The sequence below is a fragment of the Oenanthe melanoleuca genome, chromosome 3, assembly GCF_029582105.1.
Source record: "Oenanthe melanoleuca isolate GR-GAL-2019-014 chromosome 3, OMel1.0, whole genome shotgun sequence".
Lineage (NCBI taxonomy): Eukaryota > Metazoa > Chordata > Aves > Passeriformes > Muscicapidae > Oenanthe > Oenanthe melanoleuca.
This window is the reverse complement of record NC_079336.1, coordinates 2,847,776-2,862,509: the sequence shown is the minus strand read 5'-3', so window position 1 is coordinate 2,862,509 and position 14,734 is coordinate 2,847,776. Positions and strand designations below refer to the sequence as shown.

Genomic DNA, 14,734 nt, shown 5'->3' with positions numbered 1-14,734 from the left:
CTGTGTCCCTGCTGGGAACAGCCACCCCTTGGGGTGTGTGCTGGGGGTGGGAAGGTGCTTCCACCTGGAGCAGAGAGCATCCCTGGAGCACCTGCCTGCAGCCCAGGGCAGTGCCACCACTCCTTTCCAAGTGAATTTATGCACCCTCAGCTTTCCCTCTGGTTAAAATTCTTCCTCCAGGTCTGGCACACAGGGCTAGACTTTGATACCCAGAGTTGGCACCAAGGGAACACTGGAATTTCATGAGCTTGAGGGCTTGTAACTTGTGGAAAAATTACTGGTGTGAGAGAAATGACAGCTGAAAAAAAAAAAGAAAAAAAAAGATCCAGCACTTTTTTTTTTTTTCCAAAGAAAACTTTTAATTTCAACAAGACAGGAAGCTGCACAAAGAGAGCTACCTCAAGTTTCTTTAGAACAACAGCTTAGATAGAACTATCTACACCAGGAACTGTGGAGTAGGGCTATCCTTCTGAGTAACAGCCTGGCCACAGGGGCTTGGCCTTGCAAAGCCACCACCCTGCACCTGGCAGCTCTGTCCTGGAGCAGGACATGGGCTCTCCTTCCCTTCACAACAGCAAAGCAGCATTTGAAAGGGGTGGGAAGGGACCTTGAAAACAGCAATCCACCCCAGGAGCACAGGACTTGCCTTTAGAGTGCTGTTTCCTCTTGTAAGTCCAGCCTGATGTGAAGATGGGAGGCTCTGGCAGCTCACAGATCAGTCTGACCCCAAGCCAGAGCCAAGTGGGCCAAGGAAACCTGCCCTGGTCACTCCCCCAGTGGCTCCAGCCTTCCCAGCTCATAGCAGGGATCACTCCTGCATTCCAGGGTGCCCTATGCCCCCCTAAAAATCATCCCATGAGGGACAGCAGGGTGCAAACTCTCTCTCCCCTGCCTTGCTCTGCACGACCAGCCCATCCCCTGGGGCTGGGTAAGGGCAGAGCCCAGAGCCTGCACTGGAGTCAGGCCTGGGGTTACGAGCTCAGGGCTGTGCTGGCAGCTCCCTTCTCATTTTAGCCACCTGCTGGAACAAGAGCTGTGTCCCTGCAGGGGCCATCTGCCCCAGGGCAGGGAGCTGCACAGCTGCCTTTCAGCTGGGGGCACGTCCAGGTGGACAGAGTACCTCACCTGCCATGTATGTAACATTAAAAGGGCTCATTTCAGCATCCTTCAGCACAACAGAAATGGGATTATGGCCACTGCCTATTTCCAGGCTGCAGGATGTCAATCACAGAGATTTTTCCCTGGAGAAGGAATCATGTTCCTCTCCCAGCTGAAGCAGCATCCTTCCAGCACAGAGCAGGCACCCGAGGTGAGGGAGAAGGGGAAGCAAAACCCTCAAGGTTTTGCTCAGCTCTGAGCTGGAAAGATGCCTCACATCTCAAGGAAGAAAAGAAACAACATCAGTTTCTATTTCAAACCATCCCAACAGGAAAAAAAACAAAACCAAAAAGAACAAAAAAAATACAACCCAACAACACAAAGTGTTTGGGTAAACAGGAAAGAAAGGGGGAAAAAAACCCACTCAAGGCCAAACACCAAGACTCCACTCAGCATTTGCAGCCATCCAGCAGACAGCAAGGGTGGTGAGGATGGAGCCCGGCAGGCTGCGCCCCATCCTTGTCACCTCCCGGCGCTGTGCCACCCCCAGGCGGGAGGGGACACCAGGAGCCTCCCGTGCCCTCTGCCCTTCCCTTCAGCTGTCCCCTGCCTGCACGCAGTCCTCGGTGGCCGCGGCCAGGGTGCCCAGGTACTGCCAGCTGAGGGCGGCCAGCAGCATGGCGCAGGACAGGTAGAGCGGCGAGCAGAGCGGGCGCGAGGCCATGGGGCCGGCGGGCAGGCTGCGCGCGCGCACGGCCGCCACCGCCTGCTGCGTCCGGCGGCACGACGGGTCCGTGCGCGGGATCTTCTGGTAGATCTGCCGCGGGGAGCGGGAGAGCGGGGTCAGGACGGAGCTCTGAGGGGCAGCAGAGCTGAGATCGCCTCAGCAGGACAGAAAGGCGGGCTGGGGTTCGGGTTTTCCCCAAGGAGAGGCTGCAGGAGGCTGTTCTCAGAGCTTTCAAGTCTTGTCTCTAAAGGTCTTTGTCCAGCTAACAGCCACCTGCCTGCCAGAGGCAGGTCTTATCTTTTATACTCTAAATTATGTACTTCGTATTTATAATTATAATTATTTTCTAATACACCACAATTTACAACTTTGTCCCCATCCAATCAATGGGTGCCAAGGTGGCACTGCAACATGGATGGCATGAAGGAGGAGGAGGAGAAGAACAAGGAGGAGAAGGAGAAGGAGAAGGAGAAGGAGAAGGAGAAGGAGAAGGAGAAGGAGAAGGAGAAGGAGAAGGAGAAGGAGGAGGAGAAGAAGGAGGAGAAGAAGGGGAAGAAAGAGAAGAAGAAGAAGAAGAAGAAGAAAGGAGAAGAAAGGAGAAAAAAGAAAAAGAAAGAAGAAGAAAGGAGAAGAAAGGAGAAGAAAGGAGAAAGGAGTAGAAAGAAAAAGAAGAAAAAAGGAGAAAGAAGAAAGGAGAAGAAAGAAAAAGAAAGAAGAATAAAGAAGAAGAAAGAAGAAGAAGAAAGAAGAAGGGAGAAGAAAGAAGAAAGGAGAAGAAAGAAAGAAGAAGAAGAAGAAAGAAGAAAGGAGAAGAAAGAAGAAAGGAGAAGAAAGAAAGAAGAAGAAAGAAGAAGAACATACCATGCCCAAAATCCTCCATCTTAGCATCAAACCCCCTAATATCAGCATTTCTACAAATCTATCTTTTCTACATTCTAACAGTCTAATTTACACTTCACTTATTTTCGTGGCTTGTACTTCTTCCCTCAATGTTGGTAAATTTTGCCAGGGGCACAAATCCAGCCCCTGAGACTTCTGGGTCTCATTCCAGGGTCTTTGAGAGCCTGGCCAGGGGGGTCTCAAGGCCTCCAGGGAAGCCAGGGGAACACCCTGGACTCCCAGAGTGGAGGGCCATGGAGCAAGGGCCAGCACCTTGTGAGTCCAGGGTGTTCCCCTTCCTTGGCACAGTACCCAGGACCCCTGTGGACTGGATTTAAACCCCTGGAAAAATTTACCAACATTGCAGGAAGGATTGCAAGTCACAAAAAATGAGTATAAATTAGATTGTTAGAAGGTAGAAAAGTGACTTTTTAGAAATGTTTATTTTAGGGGGTTTAAAGCTAAGATGGTGGATTTTGGGTGTGGTATGTCTTTTCTTTCTTCTTCTTCATGCCATCCATCTTTGGGCCAGGATGGCACCACTGGATTGGCTTGAGAGAAAACTGGACAGTGTAATGAAAGTGTTATGTATTGGGAAGTAATTGTAAACATTAGTTATGTAATTTATAGAATAAAAGATATGCCCTGCCCCAAGGGCAGTCAGTGTGTGCCTTGACCAGCGTGCAAGACAGACCTCTGTAACTTATAGAGAGAATTCTTTTGGAAACCTCAGAAAACAGCTTCTGCCTTTTCTTTGGCACTCAGGCTGGGAAGAACACGGACTCCAAACCACCAAATGTCCTGTGAGAGGGACCTCAGGCATAAAGAGACCCCAGAGGCAGAGCCAGAGCTCCCTGGGGAAGTGCACTAAGGCAGGCAGCCTCCTGAGGAATGGGGAATGGAGCACAGGGCTTGGACACCATCCCTCAAGCCCCAGTGGTGTTACTGGGCCCAGTGGATCAGGGGTTAGCCTGCAATCCTCCCTCACTGCTGTACTGCCCAGCCCAGCCTGGAAACAGCCACCTCATCACCTGCTTCTGTGGATTTGGGGTTTTCTTCTCATGGCCTCTGAGATACTGGTCTGCAGCAGTCTGAGCAAGGTGGGCACAAGCAGAGACCCCCTCCTGGGTTAAAGCCCTGCAGGGTCACTGTCCCTTGCCATGGGATCAGCCAGTTCAAATGGGCAGCTTTAATAGCCCAGGTCTGGGGTCTCCCTGCTGCAGAAGTGTTTTTATTTAATGGCCCTCACTGGAATTGGGTGTTGGGGAGAGGGGTGTTTTTCCCCATGAAACCACCCACCAGCTGATCTTCCACATGAACTTTTAATCCCCACAGGACCCTGAAGTCAGGAGGAAATCATAAGGTCCCCCTGAGGTTCGTTTGAACCCCTCCTGATGCTCCAGACCCTTCCCCAGCTCCATTCCCTTCTCTGGACACACTCCAGCCCTTCATGTCTGGTGCTGTGACTGGCCCAGAACTGACCCCAGAATTGGGTCAAGGGGACAGGCACTGCCCTGGCCCTGCTGGACACACCACTGCTGCTCCAGGCCAGGATGCCACTGGCTCCATCCCTGCTTCTCAACACAGACACACACCAAGGGCACGTTCAAGGGAACACACCAAGCACAGCTTGGTCCAGGCCAAGCCACACCAGGGTCACCACTCCCCACCACCACTGAGATTAAATGAACAGATCCCTGTGTATTCCCAACTCCACCCCAAGAACAGGGACAGCAACAGCCAGAACTGACTCAAAGCAAACTGCTGAACCTACCTCTTCCACATACTGGTACATGATGGCTTTGACAGCTTGAATGTTGGTGGCATCCATCATGAGGGTGACAGCCTGGCCCTTGCGGATCTTCACCACCCCCCTGAACACCTGCTGGTTGTTGTAGCAGGCAGCCAGTGTGGCTATGGCCATCACCTGGGGAGAGACAGTGAGTTGGGCTGATGTGGCCAGCAATGTGAATTCTGTCCCCATCTGTTAAACCAGCTGGGGCAGTGACCCTGATCTCCTGGCACACATTATCTGCTCATGGGCCATCTTTAAACCAGCTGGGCAATCATCTTTATCTTTCCCACAGCCCATCCTCCCTCCAGGAGATATCTCCTGTTCATGGCCACTGAGTCCCAGGGCATGACTGATAAAATTCCATCATCCCACTGGGAGATGCTCCAGCCAGGGGAGGAGCCAAGCCTTTCCTACCCAGAGAAAAACTGAGATTTGGAACAGCAGAGCAGCCTTTTCCACTGGATTCCAGAGGGAAACTGGACCTTTCCACATCATCCCTGGAGCTTCAGAGGAAAACTGCACCTTCTCCAGGAGCACTGCTCCAGCTGAACCACATCTGCCCCTGCAGGAGGATGCAGCCACCATTGAATGGGACTGTGCCAACACCCTGACTGACTGACGGGTGTCAGCTTGGATTCTGACTCTGGCAGGGTTTGGGATTGTTCTTTGTAATACTGCATTTCTATTTTAATTTTCCTAGTAAAGAACTGTTATTCTTAATTCCCATATCTTTGCCTGAGAGCCCCTTAATTTCAAAATTATAATAATAATTTGGAGGGAGGGGGTTTACATTCTCCATTTCAAAGAGAAGCTCCTGCCTTTATTGACAGACACCTGCCCTTCAAACCAGGACAGATAGGAATCAGCCTTTACTGCACCTTATGCACAGTGACATCCATGGAGGGGAGCCACAATCCCAACAACAGCAGAAATGGCAAGAAACAAGAAATAAGAAAAAAAAAAAAAAAGAAAAATAAACAGAACTTCCTCAACCTCCAACTCTGCTGGGCTGCAGAGGATGAGGAAGCCCCTGGAAGCTCAGCTCACCTGGGGGATGGCACAGAAGTTGAAGACACTCTGGTTCCTGAGGCGGGACAGGTAGGTGAGGACGTCAGGGACGTGGTGCAGGGCGTTGGTGATGAGCTCGTTGAGGCACTGCACGGCCACCTCGATGTTCTCTGGCTTGGCAAGGTCTGAGAGCTTCTGGGCATATCTGCTCCAAACCTGAACACCAAGAGAAGTGCTTGTGAGCTGGAGGGTGCACTGATGGCTTCAGAGAGACAGCAGCTCTGGGCTGAGAGAGCCACCAAAAAACCCCCACACCACATCCCAGCATTGCTGGGATAAGAAAAGCAGGAAGGGCAGGCTGTGGAGATGTGACAGTGGCATTGGTGCACAAAAAGAGATGGTAAAGGAGGGGGTGCAACTCATCTCCACACCTTTCCTAGGGAGGGGAAGGAAAAGCTGAGTCACACATCAAGAAATGCCCTGTGAGACAGCTGAGTCACATGGAAAAGGGGGAGAAAAGTTTTTGGACATCATGTCAGGCACAGGCAAAGCTGATCCTGCTTTTGGGAGCAGACCAGGTACACTCCTGGGATCTCAGCCATCTTATCCTCCCTCATTCCTAGACAAAACCTAGCAGAGAGGAGAAAAAGCTGCCTAAGTAGTTCTTGGCAGTGTGTGGTGACATCACCTTGCCCCACATCTGCACCCAGAGAGCTGCAGACAGATGTCAGCCAGCTGTCATCAGAACTGTTATTTTCCAAGAAGATCTACAGCCAGCAGCAGCAATTTTCTGAGGTTTTTGCTCACCTCTCTGGGCCAGAACTCCCTTCCCTCCAGCTGGTCCTCCAGATAGTCACGGATGATGTTGGTTTTCTGCAGGAAGAGGCCCATGGAGTTTGCCAGGTCTGTGTCCTGCCCCACGATGGAATCTTCCAGCTCTGATGCAGAGAAGAGACGGGAGAGGCCAATCCCCACCAGCCCAGCAACATAGTGACAGTACTGCCAAGGAAAAGGAGAAAAAAGAGGAAAAAAACAAGATAAAAGGAACAGTTACAAAGAGCTGCCTGATTGCCACGGTGAGTTTTACAAAAAGCAACTGATGTTTGATCTGATGCAAGTTCTCATGGCCCTTTCTGGGATGTCTCAAACACAAAACACGTTTTCCCAACAGGGATGCTCTGTCTCCTCCTTCCATGGAGACAAGGTGGACCCTACTTGGAAGTGTTCAAAAAACCTGTGGATGTGGCACTTGGGGACAAGGTTCTGTGGTGGCCTTGCCAGTGCTGGTGGAATGGTTGGATTGATGGTCTTAGAGGGCTTTTCCAACCTTAACTCCATGACCTTACTCATGCTCAGTCCATTCCTCTCTCTGGGCTGACTCACCTTATCCCACTCATTCTGAGAATCCACCTTTTTTTCCAAGAACTCTGCCATCCCAACACCCATCTTGTGGCAAATATCTGAAATCACATCCTGGTAGACCTTGGACAGGTTTCTGAATTCCATGGAGATCTGCAGCATGGTAAAAACAGAAAGAGAGTGTTCAGGAAGAAAAAAAAAAAAAAAAAAAAAAAGCAGCAGAGCTCAACATTTATTAAAAAATCAGAAAAATACTGTTTACCAGACTCTAATCCTGTCCTGGCTGGAGATCTGGGACAACTCCCCCAACCTGAGCTGTTTCAAGGTCCTTGGAGCTCAGGCTCAGGCTGTTCCCAGTCTAAACTGGATGGTCTCTGGCAGGAGATCAGACACAGCAAAAGCTTTGGGAAGGCTCTGTGGCCTTGGACTGGTATCATCTGGGAGCTGCAGGACAAAACTGACTGCACTTGGTACACAGAGCTGTTTTCCTCTGTAATTTGAGAGCATTCCATCACACCAGCCATGGGAAAAGACCCATGATAAGTTTTTGGTGCTCTGTTCTCCCCAGCCCTCTCCAGCTCTGGCTTCACAGGGCACATTTGGCACAACTGGAAAGGCATCAAGCAGCAAGGGAAGTGTGAAAATCCTTGCATGTCCAGTAATGTGATCATGGAATCAGAGTGGGTTGGGTTGAAGATCTTCTAGTCCAACCCCCTGCCATGGGCAGGGACACTTGCAGTGTCTCCATCACTCTCACACTGAAAAAATAAATTAAAAACTCCATCCTCCTTTTCCCAAAACTGTGGAGCACCATGTTTTACTGTGCTAAGTTTTATTCTCCATCAGTGAGTGACTGCAGCCAGCCCAGGGTTTGTGTGCAATAAGGGTTTGTCTGTAAAATCAATGTATCCATTCTGCTTCTGTCTCTGTGGCTTCAGTCCCCTACACAGAGGGGCACAGCCTGCAAATGCACCTCTAGGAAATATTATTAGAAGTTTTTTACTATAAGGGTGGTGAGGCACTGGCAGAGGATGCCCAGAGAAGCTGTGAATACCCCCAAAAATTCAGGGTCAGGTTGGATGCAAACTGATCTAGTGGAAGGTGTCCCTGCCGTGGCAGTGGATGGAATGGGATGAGCTTTGTGGTCCCTCCCAACCCAACAATTCCATAGTTCTACAATTCTATGATTATTTAAATCATACCTGAGCATGGATTGCCTCAAATAAATAACATATACATCAAGAGAGAACAGCAAAGTGTCACAAACATCTTCTCAAAAGCTCCCCAAATATACCTATTGTATCCCTACACACCCCCTATAACACAGCCACAGTCACCCCAAACCTGAGCATCCAAACTCACAACACACCCCAGCTCTCCAAGCAACCACCCCATTCCCACTGCTAGGGAAAGGCTGAAAAGGGTAGAATAAATTTAAAAAAATAATATAAACTTGAACAGAACAGAACGTCCTCAGAAAATCAGATGCTCCCCACCAGAACTATTATATTTTTTCTTATACAGAACAAAAAAACCCCCTAGAAATTAACTCAGTAATTAAAAAAAAAATCAATTAAATATTGTTACTAGTAACAGTGAGGGTGCTGTTTGTCTTATATCATGGAATTATGGAATGGTTTGGGTGGGAAGGAACCTTAAAGCTCATCCCATCCCACCCCCTGCCATGGGCACTGTGCACACAGGCAAAGCACCGTGCTGGGTAACAACCCCAAATCTCTCTCCACAAGACAATGGTCACCTGCTCTTCCAGCAGAGGAGGCAAAAAGCCACTTTACAGAGCTGGGACTCTTCCACAGCCAATCCCCTCTGGCTCACAGTGTTGTACAATGTTTGGGATTCTCACCCCAGCTTGGCACCCAGCCCTTGGGCAAAGCTGTGGGACTGAACAAGCTCTGCAGGCACCACATGGACACAACCAGGCACCCATGGGTGCCACAAGGAGCAAGGAGGAGGCTGCCTTACCGTTGGGAAGTCTTCCAGCACCTGCCTGTCCTTCTCCTTGCTCTCTGTGTACCTCCAGTCTGGCTGGTAGAGATGGGAGTGGAACTCTTGCAGCATCGGCACCTTGACATCCAAAGGGATGCTCATGTCATCCTCTACAGTGTCCAGGGCACGAAGAACCAGGTAGAATATACAGACTGCATGTCTGGGAGGGGAGAAAAAACAGTCATCTATTACTTGGGAGCTTGGATTAACCACAGAGCCTTCAGCAATGCACTCTGAGCTCAACATGTCACACACTGGCACTGCCAGGTGCCTTTGGAAGATACCAGCCAGGTTAGGAAATCCAGGATTTTCCCCCATAAGAAGAATTACAGAATTATTTTGGGCTTTCAGGAGAACTACAGAATGATTTTGGGCTTTCTAAGGTGTGTATCAGGGAAGGGTCCTCTGTGAGCTCCCTGAGCAGGGGAGATCCAACCCTGCAAGCAAGGCCAGTGCTCACCTGGACCCAGAGGACAGAGACTGGGGTCAGCTTATTGAGAAAAACAAATGTAAAATAGGAAATGGGGAAAAAAAAATCACTTCCCTTCTCTGCACACCTTTCATCCTGTTGGGGGGGGAATACAAGGTGCAACAGGAATATTAGGACTGGCAGAAAGAGCCAAAATCACCCTTTATTTTGTATCTCCAAAAACAAAACAAGTCCTGATGGCAAGAAATGCTGTTTGCAACTCCAGGATTTATATAAAATACTCCCAGATCTCCATGAGCACAGGGATATATGCCAAGGAGACGAGGTATTTATTTATTGTTTAACAAATGGAAAGAGGCTGGGTCTGCCTAAGTGCTAATTACCAGGTGGCAGTGCTGTACTCCCAGAATGACAATGTGCAAGCAGTGATTAAGCATCCAGGGAAAACTGACTTGCTCTCAGAGCCAATACTGTTAAATGTGGCTTTTTTTCCTTGATTAGAAGGGTATTTAACACCCCTGTCAAAGCACATGAGCAGCTCTCTCGTGCTCCTGTTCCTTTGCATGACTGAGTTTTTCCATTCCAGCCAGGCTGCAAACGTTCATCCAACAGGATGCAAGTGCCCAAGGCTCCAGCCCACTTCCAGGAGCCACCCAGAAAGGCAGAATGCCATCCCAGAGGCACCTCTCACAGGGGCACCATGCCCAGGGAAGAGCCAGCAGTAATTCCAGAGACCAGCACAGTTAAAACACTTATTTAACCCCAATTATGCATCCAGACCTAACCTGCCTCCTTAACTTCTATCACACTCTGAATTTATATCCTTGGCAATTTTGGCGAATGAAAGGAAGAAATTCTTTGCTGTGAGAAGTTCTTTGCTGTGGCACAGGTTGTCCAGAGAGGTGGTGGATGCCCCATCCCTGGAATCATTCAAGGTCAGGCTGGACAGGGCACAAATGGAAGCATCCACTTCCAAAAAACAAGTTTGGATCTTCCAGAGCTCAAGCTCCAGCCCTGCCCTGGGTACAGCTCCCTGTCTTCTTTTTCCTTGCCAGGACATGCAGCCTCTGCTGAACATTCAGGAATAGATCCTGAAGAGCTCCAGAGAGAGGCAGGACCATGGAACTGGCAGCAGAGAGGCAGGAGCATCCCTCTTCTCCTCTCCATCACCAGGAGAGGAGCTCTGAGCTTGGACTGTAACTCTTTTCCACAGCAGCAGTTATGATGCTGTTGGCTCAGCCGTGGATGAAACTGCAGCTTAGAGCCTCCCACCTTCCCAGAAAACACCCTAACCATGGAGTAACGAGCTGGACAGGGCTCTGGCCAGCAAAACAGGTGGTTTATGTGGCCAAAAATAACAAGAAAGGAGGAACCAGACATTTCAGCTCAATTACCAATACCCTCTGTGGCCAGGGAAGCACTACTCCAAGCACTCCTCCAGAAATTCCCCATTTTCCAGCTGCCCTTGAGAGGCTTGTCTGCAACCTAAGGGGCTCAGCTGAACTCCCTGACAGGGTTAACATCAATGCAAGCACTTTTTTCATCCAGCAAAATGAATTCCTTCTGCAAGGCTGCAGCTTTGTGCATTTCTCTGTCTTTCCTATTTTGTATTTCCCTTGTTTGTCCCTATATTCTCCAGTGGAGCTCCTGGTTTTTGAAAATGAATCTCTCCTCATGCACTACTGAGCCAGCTGTAATCCAACCACCCTCCCTGCCCAAGTGTGGGTTGCAAAAATCAGGCAAGAGCATTTTTGGGATGCCAGGCAGAAATTTCTGTAGCCTGAAGGGTGATCCTGATCCCAGCAGGCTGCAGGACATGGATTAAAGGACAAAAAAAGACAAAGAAACTGCAGGAAGTTCGAGGCAAGCACAGGGCAGACACATTGCTTGCAGGTTTCATAGTGTTTTCTTAATTTTTTTTATAATTCCTGCACAGAAAAAGCATGGAAAATGAAAAGCTTAATTCTTGGCCCCACTTGTACTTTTCCATGCAATTCCAGCCAAACCACTGAACTTCTCTGCCTTTCCTGTCAACCAGGCTGCAAACACCATTTCATAAACACTGGACACAGCTACGGGGAACTATCCAAAATGCCAAACCAGGGCTCAGAAACCCCACAGATCACCCAGTGTCCGGGGTGGTGCCTGCAACTGCTCAGCAGAGCAATCTGATGTGTCTGGAACAATTTCCAGAACCCCTAAATTCAATCATCAACACATCTTGGGATTTACTGGGGATTTAAAAAATCAGTAATTGTCAAATGAATATAAGGAATTATATGGAGAAGAATTACATGGCATGAGGCCCTCTGGACAGCTGAGCTTTACATCCTCTGTTACTATTCCTATCTAAAGCTTTTCTGCACAGGGCAGCAAAATCTGCACAGCAAAAAATGAGTGTACAACAAACCCTCTGCAACAACTGAGCAGGTTTAGAGGCAGCTGCTTCCAAAAGCATCTCCCATGCAATGCCCAGACCCTTGGTCAGCCCCAGGTCTTTCCTCACCTCCTCCCTCCAGCCTTTGTCCAGCACTGCCAGGACACATTCCCATGGTGTCACACAGGGCACAGTGCCAGGCCCTGTGTTCAACAGCCTGCTGGCCAGGAGGCTCAGCCCAGAGACCCAGTTTGGGGGAGGGATGTGGCACAGAGGGGGGATGTGGCACAGCCAGCAGGGACGTGAAAAGCCCCACGTTCTGCTGCAAGGGGTGGGGCTGAGCCCGGCGAGTCCAGACAGCTCCTGATGGCAGAGGGAGCGTGTTCCCAGCAGCTGCACTGGAGAAAAACTGGGAGTGGTGGGTGTTTGGGGGCACTGCATGGGCCAGCTGTGGTACTGGGGGGCATCACACCCACCAGCTCCTGGGGAGACCTGAAACTGGGGGGGGGTCACTGCACCCCCTAAATACCCAGTGTTGGGGTGGCACTGTACCCACCACTCCCAGGGAGGAGAATTACCCCACCATCTCCAGGGGATTCCTGGTGTCAGGACAAAGCTGCACCCACCCTTCCCGAGGATCCCAGTGTTGGGGTGACCACCCCGCCTCCCCCCAGCGCCGGGGGGTCACCGCACCCCCTGCCCGGCCCCCCTCTGCCCCGTGCTCACCGCAGCTCTCCGTCCAGAGCCTGGATGACGGCGGCGAAGCTGCGGCTGGTCTGGTTGAGGTAGCGGTAGCAGGTGCGGAGGCCACATCCCAGCGAGTCCTGCGGGCAGAGCAGGGCTTGGAGCCGGGGGGCGGCGGGCGGCGGGGCGGGGGGCGGCCCGGGGGCTCCGCACCGCCGCTGCTGCTGCTGCTGCTGCTGCAGGTGCTGTCGCTGCTGTCCCCGCCGCCTGCCCGCTGCCCGAGCGGGGTTCCGCGGCGGGGACACGGTCAGGGTCCGGCGCAGCACGGACACGGCGCGGCAGCCGGCGGCCATGGGGGCGGCGGGGGGCTGCGGCCGCTCCGCTCCGCTCCGCCCCCGGCCCGAAACCCGCCCCGAAACCCGCCCCGTGCCGGCTCCACGCTGCCATGTACGGACAGCGGAGCCCGGGGATGCGCGCAGGGCACCGGCACCGCCAAGGGATGCTCGGAGCTGGTGGGATGCTCGCGGGGTACCGGCACCGAGCAGTGCATGGGAAGCATATAGACAGTGGGATGCTCGGAGTCACTGGGAGGCTCGCAGGATACTGGCACCGGGAAATGCAAGGGATGCTCGGTAGCATCGGGGCTCTGCCATGTCCGGCACTGGTACCGGCACCGAGATACTCGGAGCCGGTGGGATGCTCGCCGGATACCGGCACCAAGAAATGCAGGGATGCTCGGAGCCGGTGGGATGCACCAATGCACAGGATGCCCGGAACTAGTGGGATGCCCGGAGCCGGTGGGATGCACGCAGGATACCGTCACCAAGCAACGCAAGGATGCTTGAAGCCGGTGAAATGCCCGGAACCGGTGGGATGCCCGGAGCCGGTGGGATGCATGCAGGATACCGGCACCAAGCAACGCAAGGATGCTCGGAGCCGATTGGGTGCCCGGAACCGGTGGGATGCTCGCGAGGTAACGGCACCAAGCAATGCAAGGATGCTCGGAGCCGATTGGGTGCCCGGAACCGGTGGGATGCTCGCGAGGTAACGGCACCAAGCAATGCAAGGATGCTCGGAGCCGGTTGGGTGCCCGGAACCGGTGAGAAGCCCGTAACCGGTGGGATGCACGCAGGGTACGAGCAGTGCAATAGGATGCCCGGAGCCGGTGATACCGGGAAGCACCGAGGCGCACAAAGCCGGGCAGCTCCTATACGTGCTGGACAGGAGATGGTCGCCCATGGCAACACCCGGACATGACAGTGCCCCCCACCTCCTCCTCCTCCCGCGCCCCGCTCCCCACCGGCAGCACCGCGCACCAGCGACAGCGAGGCGCATCCCGCCGCCCGCGCATCCCTGGCCGCTCACCGTGTCCATGCGCGGCATGACGGCGCGGTAGCCGCCCATCTTGAAGCGCAGCAGGTTGTAGATGTCCTCGGGGTGGCCCAGCCATTTCCGCAGCAGCTCCATGGGGGCCGCGCTCAGACCCCGCCGCCGCCGCGCGCTCCCGCCGCCCCCCCCACCCGCCGCTTAACCGCGCGCGGGCGGGGCCGGCGCGGCCCCGCCCCGCAGCCAATCACAGCGCTCGGCGCATCGCTCGGTGGGGCGGGCGCGGCGCCCATTGGCCGCGGCGCGCTCGCACCAGGGAAACGCCAACCAATAGGGAGGCGGCGCGGCTGGTGTGACGGGCGGGGGCGGGCGCTGATTGGCGGAGGCGCGCGTCGGCACAGGCGGAGCGGGAAGGAGCCGAACGCGCCGGTGTGAGCGTGAGGGGAGCGGCGCCGCCATGGAGGCACGGCGGGGTTCGGTGGGAAGGGAGCGTGAAGACCTTCCAGTTCCACCCCGTCCGTGGGCAGGGACACCTTCCACTGTCCCAGATTGCTCCAAGCCCCGCCCAGCCTGGCCTTGGAGAAGCCACAGCATCTCTGGGGCTTCCCTCCTCATCCTCGGGAACAATTCCTTCAATATCCCATCCATCCCTGCCCTCTGGCAGTGGAAGCCATTCCCTGTGCCCTGTCCCTCCATCCCTTGTCCCCAGTCCCTCTCCAGCTCTCCTGGAGCCCCTTTAGTCCCCTGCAAGGGGCTCTGAGCTCTCCCTGGATCCTTCTCCAGGTGAGCATTCCCAAATCTGAGCCCGTCTCCAGAGCATCTCCATGGTTTCCTCTGGATTTGCTTCAACAGCCCCCATCCCTCCTGTGCAACACAGACCCAGCTGCACCCTCATCCTTCAAAGTGCAAGATTCAACTTTTCGGCTTCTTTTTTGCAAGTGGTTTTCTTCCAGAAGTTGGGCTTTGATCATCATCGTGGGTCCCTTCCGACTCAGGATATCCTATGATTTTTAGTTTTGGAAGGGCACTTTGCCCTGTAGAAGG

At 52.8% G+C, this 14,734-nt stretch overlaps 1 protein-coding gene across 1 annotated transcript; it reads right to left on the bottom strand.

The window, feature by feature from the left end:
• Nucleotides 1-344: 344 nt before the first annotated feature.
• On the bottom strand, nt 345-13,907 carry FDFT1 (farnesyl-diphosphate farnesyltransferase 1). Its single transcript, XM_056486848.1, has 8 exons — nt 13,730-13,907; nt 12,407-12,504; nt 8,850-9,033; nt 6,891-7,019; nt 6,315-6,506; nt 5,547-5,723; nt 4,479-4,631; nt 345-1,915 (listed from the first exon to the last, which is right to left on the bottom strand). Exons 1-8 carry the CDS (start codon nt 13,829-13,831, stop codon nt 1,694-1,696), a joined length of 1,257 nt encoding a protein of 418 aa, XP_056342823.1. The 5' UTR covers nt 13,832-13,907; the 3' UTR covers nt 345-1,693.
• Nucleotides 13,908-14,734: the final 827 nt, after the last annotated feature.

Bases quoted from the DNA above. Each gene is read 5' to 3' on its own strand.
- FDFT1 (XM_056486848.1), bottom strand. From the start codon at position 13,831: ATGGAGCTGCTGCGGAAATGGCTGGGCCACCCCGAGGACATCTACAAC. The intron at 6,507-6,890 runs GTGAGTCAGCCC...TTTCCTTGGCAG, and splicing joins CTCAGAATGAGTGGGATAAG to TACTGTCACTATGTTGCTGG. The intron at 1,916-4,478 runs GTAGGTTCAGCA...TCCCCGCGGCAG, and splicing joins TGTACCAGTATGTGGAAGAG to ATCTACCAGAAGATCCCGCG.